General features: G+C 45.1%; 1 protein-coding gene across 2 annotated transcripts; it reads right to left on the bottom strand.

The window, feature by feature from the left end:
* Positions 1-9,428: 9,428 nt before the first annotated feature.
* On the bottom strand, positions 9,429-16,419 carry LOC118086178 (farnesol dehydrogenase). Of its 2 annotated transcripts, XM_035117505.3 has the most exons (6): positions 16,139-16,419; positions 15,544-15,651; positions 13,923-14,062; positions 12,600-12,696; positions 11,706-11,830; positions 9,429-10,541 (listed from the first exon to the last, which is right to left on the bottom strand). In XM_035117505.3, the coding sequence occupies exons 1-6, from the start codon at positions 16,284-16,286 to the stop codon at positions 10,365-10,367; spliced, it is 795 nt and encodes a 264-aa protein (XP_034973396.3). In that variant the 5' UTR covers positions 16,287-16,419; the 3' UTR covers positions 9,429-10,364. The 2 variants fall into 2 exon arrangements, with proteins under 2 accessions (XP_034973396.3, XP_088528104.1); XM_088671978.1 differs by lacking the exon at positions 9,429-10,541 and having other exon boundaries at positions 11,324-11,830.
* Between the last annotated feature and the right edge of the window lie 244 nt (positions 16,420-16,663).

The raw sequence follows: 16,663 nt of genomic DNA, 5'->3' as shown, positions 1-16,663 counted from the left end.
GGCATCCAGCCAGGTGAGGCGAGAAAAAGCCCACCCATTTGCCTCTATGGCACCAGGTCAACCTCTTTGGGCATGTAAATGGCAGTACTGTACTTAACTAGCCAGTTAAGGCCATTGCCTTAATGAAGGGGCTGTTGCCTTTCTCTTTCCCCACAGAGAGAGGATCACAGGTTTGGAAGGGACCCAAGGGTGTCATTGAGACTGCCCCCCCCCAAAATAAACCCATGTAAAAGTTCTTTTCTGCTGCAACTGAAACAAAGCCACATGGCCCTCTTGAATGTGATATAGGCAAAAATCTGCCTTTATTCCCTTATTGGGTTCTCCATCGGTTGGAGAATATAACAGAGGCCAACCAGAGAAGTTTGAGAAGCAAAGCCTTTATTTTCGCTGTTGCAACAGGGTCCTTCCTCTCACACAGGAGAACAAGGAAGGAACCCCAAACAAAGATGTCTTGCCCTTAAAAAGAGATTTGAAATTGGTTTCAGCCCACCCCCCAGAAGGGGTGTAGCCCAAGACCCCCCCTCCCTAGATTCATCATAGGTACATCATGAAAGGGGAGGTCTGGTGGCAGTAATCTGAGCACCCTGGACCCTGCCCCCTGCCCCCAAAACCTAATCAACAAAATTGAGAGATATTTACATTTCCCTGTTTCCCAGCCAAGTTAATCACACCCTTTTGTCTGGCAGTCAGGTATCAGGATGCCAGGGATTATCACTTTAATTCCTGAGACAATGAGAAGGTTCCCCCCACCCCACTTCTTCCTTGCAGAGGAACACCTGGTCAGAGAGAGTCGAAATGGTGTCAGTCAGGCCTGTTTTCCTGTGCTGCTTCAGACATGTTTCTGTACATTCATGTACATGTTTTATGAACAATTATTATATATATATATGACCTCAAAATTCTTATAACAATATCCCCCATTTGGGGCTATAATTGTTGCCCCACAAAAGAATAACCAGATGTGTTGTTTTAGTACTTTGGGAGAAGCATTTCTCAAAAATGGTCTATGTATTACACTTAACAGGATGGTCCACCAATATTGACTGGAAAGTGCAGTTTGTTACTAAAATTACTTGTGACATTCTAGCACTTTGTGATAAGCATTTTCTCGGTAGTGGTTTATGCTTTAGAGTTATGAGGAAGGTTCAGCAAAGACTGAAAAATACATTCTGCTTTGTTTCTGTCTTTTTTGTGTGTGTCTCAGGTGTCAAAAGCTAGCTCTCCTCTGGTTGCACACCTCCATCGTGGCACAACAGCAACAATCCCTGGTGAATCCCCTTAGGGCTTTCATATTGACCATGTCGCCTGGCACCCCCCATAGCTGCCACAGGTTTGGACATGTCATGAGAGAGATGCCTTTGCCTTGGGCTTCCTATGGGCCTTTATTATTATAGGCTCTGGCCTTGCACTGTAGGGAGTTGCCCAGTTGCTCTTAAAGGAAGAAAGCTACTTGCACCTTGGATACACTTGCCCAATTAGAACTGAAGCCAAATTAAAATTTATACAGCCCCATAAAACATGTCCAAATTAGTCAAATTTAACTCTAAAAGGGATCATTCCTGTTAAATCAAGACATAAATACCTTCATTTATCTGGTGTTTCATGGATCTTGGAGCTTATTCTTGGTAAAATGAGTAAAAACAATTTTAAAAAATGTGTAGAGAAGGTTGGCACACTGCAGAGTGCCAGGTGGGACAAGAAAACATGGTCATAAGTTGATCTAATCTAAATACTGGACTATGCAATATCCTGATCCTTTAAAAGGCATACAATGCATGGCAATAATACAAAAAAAAAATCATTGGGACACTATACATTAAACATTAAAAACAATTAAACACAAAATTGGTTCACCTCCCCCTCCTTGTGGAAATAACATACTGTCAGACATAGTTCAATGTTTCTGTCGAATATCACGCAACATAAAACCTAATAATTATATATCAGTTGTATGTCTTGAGGCCATCATGATCTTGAGACAATTCCGGCTGCTTTTAAATCCTAGGGCACAGAGTATTGAGGTCAAGGAGAGAGAATGTCCTTGCAATTCACTTTCCCCCTTTGTCCCAAAGTCATTTGACACATTTCAGTATTCCTATATAACACATAATGCACAAAACCTTCAATTTATTAATTATACGCCAGTTGTATATCTTGAGGCAATCAGGTGAACTTGAGATAATTCTTGCTGCTTTTGCATGTATCTCCAACAAGGGGGTTTTCTTGTCTGCCTTCGAGTCACTGGGAGGAAGTTAACAGTACTTCTATAACAGCACTTCTAAACCTTGCTGAAACGTTATAGCTTTCTAGGTCCTCCTTCTTAGGTTGTGATCAAAGAGATAAAATGTCAATTTGGTTTCCTGTAAAACATCCTTTTGAAAATAGGCCTGCAGGGGGTTGGGGTCTGAAGATATAATTAGTTAAAAAATAATAATGATAAATAGTATAATAATGATAAAGTCAAGAAAGGGGAGAATATTCTAGAAATTTCTTCTTGGGAAGCTGCAAAGAATATAAGATCATAGTTAAGCATTTTATTCATTTTAAATATTACTATTATCATTCATATTTAATTACTGCTGTTATTGTCCACTCAGTCAGTTTAATTTACTTCACCTAGTTTGGCTGTGGAGGAAACAAAGGACAAAAATTTTGTTAATTAGGACACAATCGATAAGTTATTAACATTTTCCTTATGTGGTTCTGAATTCTCTTTGAGGTTCACGTATCTTGTTTGAAAGGGATTAATATTATTATTATTATTATTTACAGGAAAGAATGAGTTAGATGCTACATTTGTATGTACAGAAAGAAAAAGTAGAAATACCAAAAAAAAGATACAAAAATAAAACAATAAAATTTAGATTACCACTCACACAACAATTTTTCAAATGAAATTGGACTTGACACAAAGATATCAGATTTTTTTAAAAAAGGATTATCATTAAATAATACAAAGACATTATAAATTGGAGAGGAACCTTAAAGATCTGAAGGTGAAATATCCAATTAAGATGGAAAAATGGTAAAATAACGGAAAAAGCTTTGAAATTCATCATGTGCTATCTGATAAAAGAGAACTCTTTGGGGAAAAACACAGATGGTACCTGAACAAACATCAGTAATAAGTTTTTGGATATGCAATAAGTGAAAGACCTCATTCCACGTGATGGACTGGTGGACATGCCCCAAGATATAACAAAACAAAACACTTACCAATAAATAAATAAATAACTGCTAAAACACACAATTTCTAATAATGAGCATCACAAAACAATACCTGGTTATTGTTAGAATAATTTCATAGACATAATGGAAAAACTGATTTAATAAATGGAAGCAGATTATTTATAAGCTAAAGAGAAGAGGCAAAGCCAAAGAGAAATGAAATTACTGTTTGTATCTCCTCACTCCTCACTTTTTTTTTTTTTTTTGCTGTGGAAGAAAAAGGGGCAAAACACTGGTTATGTGGAATTAACATAGAGGTAATGCTTGGGGCTGAAATGCAAATGTGAGAGTAAGTACATCTGCTAGGAAAGAACAATAGAACAATGGAGCCTTAGTTTGCATAGTCTGTCAACTGGGTGGATCAGACCAAAGGTACACATCAGGGCAGTATGAAGAGAAGACCGCAATTTCCTATGAATTTCCAAGTGTGGGGGGGCTTGTTTAGGTTGCGTGTGCCCCCCCCCCCCGAGATAATTTTGCATTAAGGTTCTGAAAGAATTTATCCGCACCCTGAATCTCAGTATCCTGCTGGAAAGGGAAAATTATTTCATGTGAAAATCAGTCAGGAAATGTTCCTAAAATGTACAGAGTTTTGCATGTTGAACTGGAATTGGCAGCTTCTAAACAGTTGATGGTTCTCAATGGTTCTTTATCTATTTATTTATTTTTACATAAGGAAATTTAAATTTAAGTTTCATGTGCAAAGCATAACCTTGAACCTCTTAATTAATTTATAAACTACTCAAGAGACAGACTTATAGTAGTACTCTGTTGAGTAAAGCTTGACTGAATTCAGGTCATTTCACTAAGCCACCAGAGTTTTAAACTCACTTTTCAGTGCTTGAGTAATCTAGTCCACCCCTTCTGAAATATGGGGATCTCAACACTATCACCGCCCTTAGGATACACATACATTTGAGTAGATGCCTGACTGGGAAGGAAACACGGGCTATGCCCTATCACGGAAGCACACGTGTGTACTAAGGGAAAAATAAGGAAGGGGAAGATTAAGAGTACCAACGTTATATAGAAGTCTTTAGCAAACCTTAAGATTGGATAAACAGTTTAAGAGGGAATTTACTTCCTTACTAAAACCATTCTGTCCATTTGAATCAAGGTTAAAGTGACTCAGATAGACATTTGCTGGCTATGGAGCATTTCCCTAGAAGGAACACCATATTTCATAGTCACATGGTGAAATATTACATACAGAGCACATGGCTCCCTTGTGACACAGACCTTAAATATTGTGAGTTCACAAACAAACATTTTCAAGGTTACAATTTCCCTTTTCCCTTCCAGCTCCCCCTTTCTGTAGTGAAAGGGGTAGGTATGCACATACACCCCTCTTTCACTCTCTAGAGAAAGATTGGGAAATGTTCAAGACTTTCATATGTGCTTAAACTTTAAACCTTAATAGAGAAAGTGATAAAAACTTATATAATCACTCCATAAAAACAACAATTACACTCTTGTTCCAACTCTGAAAACCAATAATCTTTCCTTGCCAGAAAGCAGAGCTGGGCTGAATTTCAACCCATCACCACATCAGACACATTGCCTTTCACATAGCTCTAAAATGGGGGTTAGAAGGGACCCTGAGGTCATTTAGTCTAACCCTCTAAGATACAGGATTCACAAGATTTGAATGAAAATACCAACTTTATACAGAACCCTTGAGCAGATGAGTTGTTTTTTTCTTAAGAGACTGATATGGGGAGCCCAACAATAACCCTTCTGTCCAACACAATTGAAGTTAAAACTAGACTCAGATAGACAATTCCTGGCTATGGAAGCTCTACTTTTGACAAACAAATCACCTTTATTGGAATAGCTGTTCAATTTTCCTTTAGTCAATATTCATCTAGTCACTTGGAGAAAGACTCCCCTTTGGAGCCTCTCTCAATAACAAACATTTGCACACCTCATTCTCATATTTATAATGTTTAAGATTGATCGGTTCAACATTGTTTCTATACTAGAAATTTAAACAAGTTGGCAGTTTTAACTATGCACACTTAAGAAGGCAGTCTATGGATGTTGTAGCCAATTTAAACACACCCCATAACATTCTAAACCTTGAGCACATCTCTTATCCACTTATAGCTGGAGTTTATGAAGTGAACATTTTCAAGTTTAAAATATTTTCAAGGCATTGAGCAAGCATTTATTTTCCTTCATCCTGCCCCCTCTTTTTACTTTTGGAAAGGAAAAAATGGCCTTCTACAGCCTCTTTAAAACAAACCTTTACACACTATCTATAGCAGACACAAGGAACAGACGCACATACACGTAACAGACAACACAGACAACATGTAACATGCAAACATTCTGAGGGGGGTACTGGTCTTCCAGGGTCAATTTTAAAGTGGAGATTCTCTGTATGTTAAAGGAACCTCCTGGTAGCCATTTCCCCTCATCTGGGTGGTCCATGGTAAAGCGGACCCAGTGTTTTTTGCAAAGTTTTTGCAAGCGATTTCTGTCTAGCTTGTCCGCTCCAGGGATATCACTCCAACTTTGGAGGACAAATTGTAAAGGGGTTTCTCCCTCAAAGTCCCTACCAGAGCCAAGCTTCCACTGTGCTTTGCTCCGGTTGGGAGTTTGGGGTAGGAATTCCTTAGAAGATTGGGCGCCCATGTTTAACTCTCTGGCCTATTTATACTGCAGTGCGGGTAGAAGACCCTCCAATCCGGGACACTCTATACCTTAAACTCCTGAGTCTAAGACTCACTCAACAGACGATACCGTCTCCTGCCTACCTGTTGCGTGCACTTGCTAACTAGGTGGCTGGTGTGGCTAGATACCTAAGGACCCCCTCCTGGTCATTAATTGCCTAGGGTCCTGCAGCAACTTTCCTGCCTCTTACACACTAGGCTCAGATCCTACTGAACGCTTGCCTACGCAATGTCAGGTCGGAACTGAGGAATACAGAGTAGGAAAGGAACAGGCGCACTTGCATTCCCTGGTCACGGGTCCTACCCAACAAGGGTCGCCGTGGCAGGGGGGCGTCTTCACCTGAAGATTAAGAGCAGAGGAATACGGAATAAGGTTGGGTAGATTGCTCAGAACTCCTGCGCAGATTGGCAGGAGCGAGCTGGGTCCGTCCTTCTAGGGATTTCGTTTTAACGAAAGGACGGATCCCAAAAGGCTCCAATTCTTCTTTATCCCTTATGCCTTTACAGCTTAGCTGCAACTGGAGCCCAAGATAAGAAACAGAAAAGGAGAGAACAGTGAAGAGTGAAGTTTTAGATTTTTAGTTGCTGCAGTAATAGCCCACCTGAGTGTCCCTATTAACCTATTAATACTATACTCACTTCCGCCATCACACTCTGTTTCTGATGATTCCTTCTTGATTCTTGATTCCTTCTTGATTGGTTGTTTTAAGGCCGGCCTGATAAAACTTTGCTTCCTCTGGTTAGCCCCGCCAGAACTCCAGTTATTTCCAGACCCTGGGATCGCTGCAGGAGTGCTGCTCCTCCTGGCAAAATGCCTGGTGCGCGCTGGAGCATCATTCCCTCCTCGCCCCCAGAATCCGGGTAACCGAAAAGTCCCTCAAGTGGTCGCCATCTGATATAGGCAAAAATCTGCCTTTATTCCCTTATTGGGTTCTCCATCGGTTGGAGAATATAACAGAGGCCAACCAGAGAAGTTTGAGAAGCAAAGCCTTTATTTTCGCTGTTGCAACAGGGTCCTTCCTCTCACACAGGAGAACAAGGAAGGAACCCCAAACAAAGATGTCTTGCCCTTAAAAAGAGATTTGAAATTGGTTTCAGCCCACCCCCCAGAAGCATCATCCATATGTCACAGAAGGGGTGTAGCCCAAGACCCCCCCTCCCTAGATTCATCATAGGTACATCATGAAAGGGGAGGTCTGGTGGCAGTAATCTGAGCACCCTGGACCCTGCCCCCTGCCCCCAAAACCTAATCAACAAAATTGAGAGATATTTACATTTCCCTGTTTCCCAGCCAAGTTAATCACACCCTTTTGTCTGGCAGTCAGGTATCAGGATGCCAGGGATTATCACTTTAATTCCTGAGACAATGAGAAGGTTCCCCCCACCCCACTTCTTCCTTGCAGAGGAACACCTGGTCAGAGAGAGTCGAAATGGTGTCAGTCAGGCCTGTTTTCCTGTGCTGCTTCAGACATGTTTCTGTACATTCATGTACATGTTTTATGAACAATTATTATATATATATATATGACCTCAAAATTCTTATAACAAATGTAAATGTGTTTTGATTAGTTCTGCCGCCATTGAGCTGGACCAGGGCAGGGGAAAGAGGCAATTTACAGTAAGTCTCAAAGAGAAGTTTATATTCATTTAAAACCTTTCTCTTCACAGGCCTGTAAGAAGGACCTTACCAAACATCTTGTGGCATCTTAACAAGAGGGATGTGTTTTCAAAGACAACAATCTGCCCTCTGGGTGGGGTTTTCCCGACTCCCCTCCAACTTCTGCATGTATGGCCTCTTTGTTCTTCGATAGACACAAAAACTCCTGCCCACCAGAAAGGGATATGAGATGCTTCTCATTCTTTTTTCTTTCCTTGCAGAAAGGCACGTACTTTCTCTGGAAAGGAGGGGGCCTTGGAAATCAGCTAGTGGGAGCCAGGCAGGGACCTTCGGTCCTGAGCTCTCCCAAATATGATTGCATTGCTGCAAAATCCTTGCTTTGGAATGGGTTGGTTCATGTTGATTTAAAACGTGCTTTGCTTCATCTAGGAGAGGGGTCTGAAATGGTGCCTGATTTCTGCCGGGATTCAAAAGGGTCCTTGCAACACCCCCTTCTCCCCAGTGTTAACCCTTGCAAATATCTTTTTTTTTTAAAAAAAAAATATTTTTATTAATTTTCCAATTAAAACCAATTATATCACATTCAATATTTCAAATTATACACATATATATATCAATCAAACCGAATGTTATGCCAAATCATCTAAATAATTTATTTTTGGGTTCCCATGCTTCAAGAAATTGGGAATTCCTCGCAACTGTCCACTGCCGTCTTATTTCTAAAGTTCAAATCGTCCTCCAAGCTCATAATATTCCAAATCTTCCCCTTACAGTCACCTAGATGTTTTCCACTTTCATCCAATTGTTCCAGCTGCTGAGATAAATGTCAAACGAAGTTTCACAGATGTTCTTTCTCCTGTGTGAGTTAATCAGTCCAGCCTCCCCATAAATCTTCTTAGTGGAGCTCCCTGTTGCGACGGAGTAGCAGCGCCATCTTAAAAGGCTCAAATCACTTTCATTTTCTCTCATAGCCATGAAGATTTACGATTTATTTATCTTTATAGAATTTACAGCTTTTTCAGGCAGGAGACCCAAACATCCAACCATGAACTCTTGGTAAATTAATGGATCTCCTTGCCCTATAGCTGAACTTAGCTTCAGGTCGCTGCTCCAATTTAAAGTGCGTCACAGCTCATAAATCCTCCGAACGCGTCCAGGACTCCTTCCGTCTGACTAGGGGGGGGCTTTTCTCATCGGCAACTTCACATCTTTAAGAAATATGCTCAGTAACAACAGCTATAGAGTTCAACTCACACAGTCTTTTGCTTCTCTTTCACTCCAAACAAGCCAGGACATCGCGTCCGGGAAGATACGAGGCAACAATATGAAGAAAAAATAAAAACTTGCTTCCCTTATCGCTCCGTCCCCATCAATCCTTCTTCCAGATGCCGTACATTCTTTGACTCCTCTCGCTCAGCAGCATAAAATTCTCAGCAGTAAACAGCGCTTCTTCCCCTCCTTCTGAAGTATGTCCATAGATTTAAGCCTAATTATCTTCTTTAACCATGGAAATCCCCGCCATGCAGATTAGCGTCCGGGAGTCCTGGCCGTCGTAAGTGCTCAGCCCAAGCTCCCCCCACTCCAAAAACAGTCGGAGTGGGTCTGGGGGCATCGCGGGCCAGCGGCCCCTCTCCGTAACCCCCGGAGAGGGTAGGGGGTTGCCATTTACTCCCCTAGCAACCGCCAAATTCCTTACGAAGGTCAGAGAGATGGAAAACAGGTCCGCCATTCCTGCAGGCGGAAACCGGAACCAACCCTTGCAAATATCAACTGGCGCTGCTATTCATTGCTACCTTGTAGTCACCCACCCCAGAAGGCAGATTCCCAACCAGCAGCCCCTCCCAAAAAAGACCTCCAAAAGGCACTTAAAATAAAAGAGGGAGAGCAAGAGAAAGGAAAGCACAATAGACAGTATTATGGGTTTATTTAATATAGTAAAATGTTTAGTAAAAGGTGCAAATGAACATGGCAAGACGGGGACAATGTGCAGTCAGTGCTTGGCTGTTGGCATCTCTATCTCTCTCCTGCACCCTCCTCTCCAGGCTAGGTGGGCCACAGGCCATTTCCAACTGTTGGGCTGCACTTAGGATGGGGTGGCGAGGGAGATAGAGAGGCTCAAGGGCAGGGTGACTTTAGCTCTTTAGAGCAAGGAAACTGGTGCCTTGGAGGTTGGAACCATCTGCCTGGAAGACAGAGGGTGCATCGTCAAGGTAGTCCAAAAGGCTTGGGTGGGCTTGTAGGACACACAGTGAGTCCCCAAAGCAGGGGCTGCTTGGTAGGCAACTCCCAAAGCTGCTCATAATTTTGCAATGGTGGTTTCATTTAAAGGCAATCTAACATAACCCATCTTGTTTCTGGGATGAGAGGGGCCCCTCTGAACCAAGCCACAAATGCCCAGCATCCCCCCCTGGCCTCCTTGAACCCTCTTTTGCGACCACTGGTACTTGATATTTTTCTCCTTATCCCTACCCAGTCTTGCAAGCCCACCCACCACAATACTCTCTGTGCAGTCTGTTGATGTGCAACCAGCTAGAGGACCAAAGCTTCCCTGGGGAGGGTCAGGTTTGCTTGGTCAGAGGAGCTTCTCCCTCTCTCAACCAGATCCACCACCAGATGATCCATTACCTCCCTGAAGTGGCTCATGCCGGTTTCTATGTGTGATGTTGAAGCTCCCTTTCTGGTGGTCATTGGGCTCCGAAGGAGGGCCCGAGCAGGGGAGAAGGAGCCTCAGGGCAGAAAAGCACCCTTTCCCTACCAGTCATGCACCAAGGAGAGACACAGGGGGGTGGCATAATTGGAGGGTCTATGGGTGGGTATGGCTGGCAAGTCTCCTAACTGGCGCCTCAAAGCTTCCCTTCCAGCGCCAGGGTCTTGAGGTCAGCAGGTGAGCTGGCGCTCAGCACCGTATGTGAGACGATCCTCTTGTCCACCAGGGAAGCCACGGCCTCTCCCACCTCCAGGTGGCTCACATACCCGGGGCCCAAGCGCTCTGGCGTCGTCACACCCATGTTGATTTTCACCTGCCGGGGAAAGCCAAAACAGTGCCAGAAGAGACATTTGGGGGGGTCTGTGCCAGCTACCCACTGATCCACACACAATTGGGAAGCCCCCCAGCCATGGTTGGATTCAAACTCCCAGCACCCAACACAGCCAGTGGTCAGGGATGATGGGAGTTGTAGCGCAGCCACATTTGGAGGGCGACTGATTTCGCCATTCCTGCTGGATGGACCCTGCCAGTCACGAGACCTGCGGCTCACTGGGATCAATTCAAGTCAACGCAGTGGCCATTTCATTTATCCCAGACCCATGGTGAACCTCTAGCAGCACAACTGGGTGCCTTCATCTGCTCCACCTGCAGTCCTCCATTGGCTACTGAGGCAGGTGGATGCCAGCAACACCCTGCCTAACAGGTTGCTTTGATCTCAGTCATTCAGAAGGTTTTCCCCAAAGTTCCGAGTGAGTTAAAGGTTCCGCGGAAGATCTGCTGGGTTTGGTGCTAGACAGAGGTTTGGAAATTGCTGTAGGAGGAGCGCTGAGCATCAGGGTTGAGTGTGCCTAGAGCAGGCTTCCTCAAACTCGGCCCTCCATATGTTTTGAGATTACAATTCCCATCATCCCTGCCCACAGCTAGGGATCATGGGAGTTGTAGGCCAAAAACATCTGGAGGGCCAAGGTTGAGGAAGCCTGGCCTAGGGACTATTCCCCTCACACCCACATTTCACAGAGAAACCTCAAAGTCTCCAGCTCTCTCTTTCCTGCAAGGGAAACCAACCCCACAGATCAGTAGCCAACATGGACTACAACCCCATCTTCCCTTATTATTGAGCCATGTTGGGACTGATGGGAGTCAGGACCCAGCAGCATCTCCTGGGTGCCCCATTGGCTACTCCTGCAGTTGATCTGGCTACTAGCCATGCTGGCTAATGCTCTGCCTCTATGGCTGGAGGCAGTATCCTGAATTCCAGTTGCTGGCAACCGCAGGACCGGAGTGTGCTCTTGTGCTCAGCTGCTGCTTGCAGGTTTCCAATTGGGGCAGCTGTGAGAACAGGATGCTGGACTAGGTGGGCCTGTGGCCTGATCCAGCAGGCTCTTCTTATGTTCTTAGATTGCAGCCCTGGGAGGGCAAAATTACTCCCCACAGTGGGTAGGGAGCTGGCTGACCTACCAACAAACCCAGCACTGACCTCATTCAGCTTGCAGGGAACGTCTGGGTACTCCTCACGGACCATGAGGGAAAAGGCCAAGGCCCCCGCTGCCCCCAGTGTCAGGAAGCCTGTGCCTGGCATGAGTAGACGCTCCCCAGCCCCTCCTGAAACAGAGAAGGTGATTTAGCTGGGAAGGAAGGAAGGAAGGAAGGAAGGAAGGAAGGAAGGAAGGAAGGAAGGAAGGAAGGAAGGAAGGAAGCTGCCATCACCACCAGTGGCTGAGTCAGAAGGTCCAGGTTCAGTCCTTGCTCTTTCCATCTAAAAGGATATGTTTGCAGGCAGTGGGAGGCCTCCCAGACAACCTGTTTATTGAATATTCATCCCAATTTGTTTGTAGGGAACTTTGATGATGTAGAATACCTGCTTTGATGAGACATTTTCCAGTGCATTTCCCCATCAATTCCCTTATTGCAAAAAGTCCAGTCTTTGCGGGGGGGAGCAGGTTTGTTGTGCAAGACTTCCTGGCCAACTATAATTGCGCAACCTGAATTTCTTGGTATGTGATTGAACCCCACCTGGAAACAGTCTGGAAGCACCTTGAGACTCCAGCCACTGCTAGTCTGAGAAGGAAGGCAACACTGGGCTAACAAGTCTGATCTGGTCAAAGGCAGCTCCTTCCCATGTGCCTGGGTAGCTCTCAACAGGGCAGCCTTTCTGCCAGTGATGGCTCAGTCCCTGCCAATCTAGCCCCACAAGGCACAAGCTGCTTCCCCACGAATGCCGGCTGTCTGCCCACATGCTCAGGCATGCAGGCCTGTGAACTGAAATGAAAGGTGCATTTCTATTGCTACTGGGCAAGAGAGGCTGGCCAAAGCCCCGGGAAAAGTTCTCTCCCCAAAGTTACCTACTGCAGACCCACCCAGCTCATCTCACCCGTGATGAAAGTGTACGTTCCATCTGCGTTGTCCTTCACAAGGGGGAAGAAGGCCTTCCAGGCAGTGAAGGTGCTGAGAAGGAGGGTGTCCAGGACCTGTGGGAGAAGAAACAGAGGGACACCTGCGTTCATTGTCCCAGCTGAATCATCCCAAGAGTCTCCAAAGGAGGAGAGCCACACAATCACACCTCTTCTGCAAATGTGATCAAGTTATTCTTAAACTTGGAATCTGCCTCCCTGCCACTACAAACCACGATCTGTGGCCAGTTATTCATGCCCCAGCTTTTTGCATTGCTTAAAAGCACCGCTGCGGCCACTTCTGGTGATTCTATCAACATTCTACCTGGTGGCTGGCCTTACCCCAGAGCCCTCAAGCCTGGCTTGGCCAGCATCAAGGAGAAAGTGCTGCTCCAATGGGCAGAGATGTGTTGTTATTAAAAATGCTATAGCACTTCCCAGTATATAACTGCAGAGTGCCAACAAGACCAACTCAGGGGAAGAGTACCATTATCATAGAAATGGTCCCAAAAGCCAGCAAACATCCATCAGAGAGAGGGAGAAGGAAAGAGAATGGGAGAGGGGAGAGGGGTGAGTACACACACACACACACACACACACACACACACACACACACACACACACATTGATCTCATAACTTTGGGTTCCTCCAGACCAGGCACCCCCAAACTTGGCCCTACAGATGTTTTGGAACTACAATTCCCATCATCCCTGACCACTGGTCCTGTTAGCTAGGGATGATGGGAGTTGCAGTCCCAAAACATCTGGAGGGCCAAGTTTGGGGATGCCGGCTCCAGACAATCTGTTTTGCTTGCACAAAGCTTACACAGAAGTTATACAGTGTCCTATCTGATTTTCTTGCAGGGAGGTCATATATGAACATTGAACCTGATGTCCTTGTGGAGTCTTTATGCATCTTCCCATTCATAGGAGCCAACTCCTAGGGGCCATGGGGGCTTTGGCCCCCACAATAAAATATATTCCCATCCAAATGGTGTGTGCACTGCATTGTGTGATTAATTATGCAGGGCAGGGGTTTACTTGGGCCCCCACAATATTTTATTCAAGTTGACATTAATGTTCCCATTAATGATTTGTTCATCCCACACTTTTCAATGCATTTCCCCATCACTTAATTTACTGCAAAAAACCAGTTTTCTAAATTTAAAAAAGTGGATTTGTTGTCTTAGTTAGAGTGGCAGAGCCAGTTGCAAAACCAACATTCCTGGTATGCACTAGAAACCTTCCTGCAAAACAGGGACAATCTAGGGGCACCCCTGTTTCTGATCTATTTCCCTGCTTACCCGATGCAGCTCCTTCAGGGTCTGAGTGAGAGGGGGACCCCCTTGCCACCAGCTGAACCCCAAGGAGGACACCACGTCCGTCACCTTCCCAGTGCTCTTCAGCAGAGCCTCCTTGGCTGCCTCTGCACCTTCCTCAGAACCTGGGTGGACGGGATAAATTTAGGAGCAGAGATAGTGAGACCAGGTGGCCGCATCCCCCGGCATTATCCATCTGTACTCCCAAGCAGCCCAAGCTTTCCCCTTCTGCCAAACTCATGGAGGAAGGATTTAAGGAAAAAAGCAAGGCCACCCAAGGGTCTTCACCTACAGGCCAATGACAGCATGATGCCTGTATCCTGCAGATAATATGCTATGGCTGCCTTGCAGGTGTAAATGGTCCATAAGAATTGCAGCATCAGTGACCCAGATTACAGGCTGGTACATCCCACGACCACTGTGACATCCTGTGCAGGTGCAGTTGGTCAAGGGACCCCAGTTATTGGGTGAAGAGATGAGAGCATACTTGGCTCAACTAAAGCTCCACTGAGAATGCTGGGGATTCATCATCAAACCTCAAAAAAGAAGAAGAGAGAATTGTCCTCAACTGTCAGGGCTTCCTTAAAAAGAAAAGAAAAAGCAGGCTTGGGTTTCTTTGCAACAATTCAAATTTGTATTTTCCCAAGAGAATTCAGATACTTTCTCCTATTTCTTTTCTTCAGTGTTCCTGATTATGGACCATCGCCTTCCTCACTTTTTATTAATAAAGTACCTTGAATTCTAAAGGCTATAGGATTGTATGTGGGTGTTTACTGCAGTGGTGCACATTGCTACCTTAATTTTATCACAATATCTTTCAATGCTGGCCGTCAAAATCCAAATCCTGAAATGCTTTCCCAGTTCATGCAAAGGCTGCCTTTGGCTCTGCTTTTCTGAAGGCAGCCTTGATCAGCTCTTTGCTGGAGGGGGCCGTACAACCGTCTGCAGCTTGAAGGCTGCCCATCTGCTGGGCGCCTTCTGCCTTCCCTTTTCCTAGCTCTGGACACCTCAATAAATTAGTGCCCCCTCCACCATCCAGCCCAGCCACCTCCCTGGACATGATGGAGATACCATTCCAGCAGGGATGGAAGGACCTGTCTGTTTCCCTCTTCTCTTGGTTTCTTATTTTTCTAAACTTAAATTCAGTTCTCCACATTTTTTGCAGAAATTTGAGGTTTTTTTAAAAAAATCCTTATAAAAATTCACCAGCATTTTAGTGTTAAGTTCTCCTAATAAACAAATTTTTATATGCAGTTTTGAATAACGTACACTTTTTTGCAAGCAATTTCCCTCAAAACAATTTATTTTTTGCATCTTGTTTTCTGCACACTTTCCCTTCATATATGCATTCTTGTAAAAACGGGTGGTTGGAGAACTGCATTTGAATAAATATCAGCTTCGAAGAACAGTTGTGTTTTGGTTCACATATTAGTTCGGAAAGTGCAGATTTGACAGAATCACCTTTAGATACAAACTAAAACGAATTTCTTCACCATCCATACATTTCAGCCCCCACTCCCTCTGCCCAGTATTTCCTCACAGCAGCCCCACACTATCCTCAATGGCCCTCAGAAGCACCACAGCCGAGTCTCACACAAAGTCTTACCTACGTCCCCAACCAGGGTGTGCAGGCGCTGGCAGGCTGATGGAGGCAGAAACTGTTTCAGCTTCTCCAATCTGCTTCTGTCTCGAGAAATGACAGCAACCTGGAAGCCTGCACAGATGACAAAGGATCAGAGGAGGCAACGCCCTGGGCACAAGGAGGGGGCATGGATGCCATTGAATCAGTTCCTATGTCTGATTGATGGCGGAACAGCTGGTGAAACGAAGCTCAGCCTGGACTTAGCAACTGTTTTTAATGCTAGGGCTCAGGCCTCGGGCACATGAGTTAAGGAGAGAGACACAAGTGGCTTCTGGGTATGTGCAAAGTGCTTCCAAAAAGCACAGTAGTCGCAGATACTGTCCCCCTCAGCACACACACATGCCTGATGTTGGAATATTAGAACTTATTTGGGGCTCATCACCGCTTGGTAGAAATAAACAATTGGTAGCAGGAGTCAAACAGATCAGAACACTATGGAAAGATAGTTGAATGTGCAGCTGCTGGCCTCAGACAACCCCAAGCATATGCATTCAGGCAGATACACACAGAACAGTCAATGAATCTTGCAAGATGGAAGGCACATCAGCGTAAGCCTTACCTTTCTCCAGCAGCACCTTGACAATGCCAGAGCCCACTGTGCCAGCTCCGCCAAGCACCACCACTACCCGGTCCGATGCAGACATCCTGGTAACGAGAGGCTGTTCAGAGGAGAGCCGCCAAACGACAAGTGAGGCTGCGGTTTCCATGCAGGAGAATAAGTAGGGAAAGCAGCACCTAAGAGTCCCACCTCCAAGGAAGCACAGCCCAACCCACCATCCTGTATCTCCACCTCCTGGTCCTGTTCATGCTGCACATCTTGAGCCTCGGGTCCCACAACCTGGCAGGCAATAGATCCTTCCCTGAGATGGTCTTGATGAAAGAGATTGCCGGCCTCCCAGTGTCCCACGTAAAGTGAACTCGCTTCGGCTGCAGTCTTGGCTGGTTTCATAGGTGATGGGCTCAGCACATGGCTTGTGGGGTGCCGTGTGCCATCGTCTCCATCCTCAAGATTATGGCAAGCTAAGGTGCAACGAACTTTCCTGAGCCTCTTGGCTGGCTACATGTCGTCCTTGACTCGAGTTCA

Source organism: Zootoca vivipara, chromosome 6, assembly GCF_965207765.1.
Source record: "Zootoca vivipara chromosome 6, rZooViv2.hap1.1, whole genome shotgun sequence".
In the NCBI taxonomy this organism is placed as follows: Eukaryota; Metazoa; Chordata; class Lepidosauria; order Squamata; family Lacertidae; genus Zootoca; species Zootoca vivipara.
Note: the sequence above shows the minus strand (reverse complement) of the source record. Positions and strands in the feature narration are given on the sequence as shown.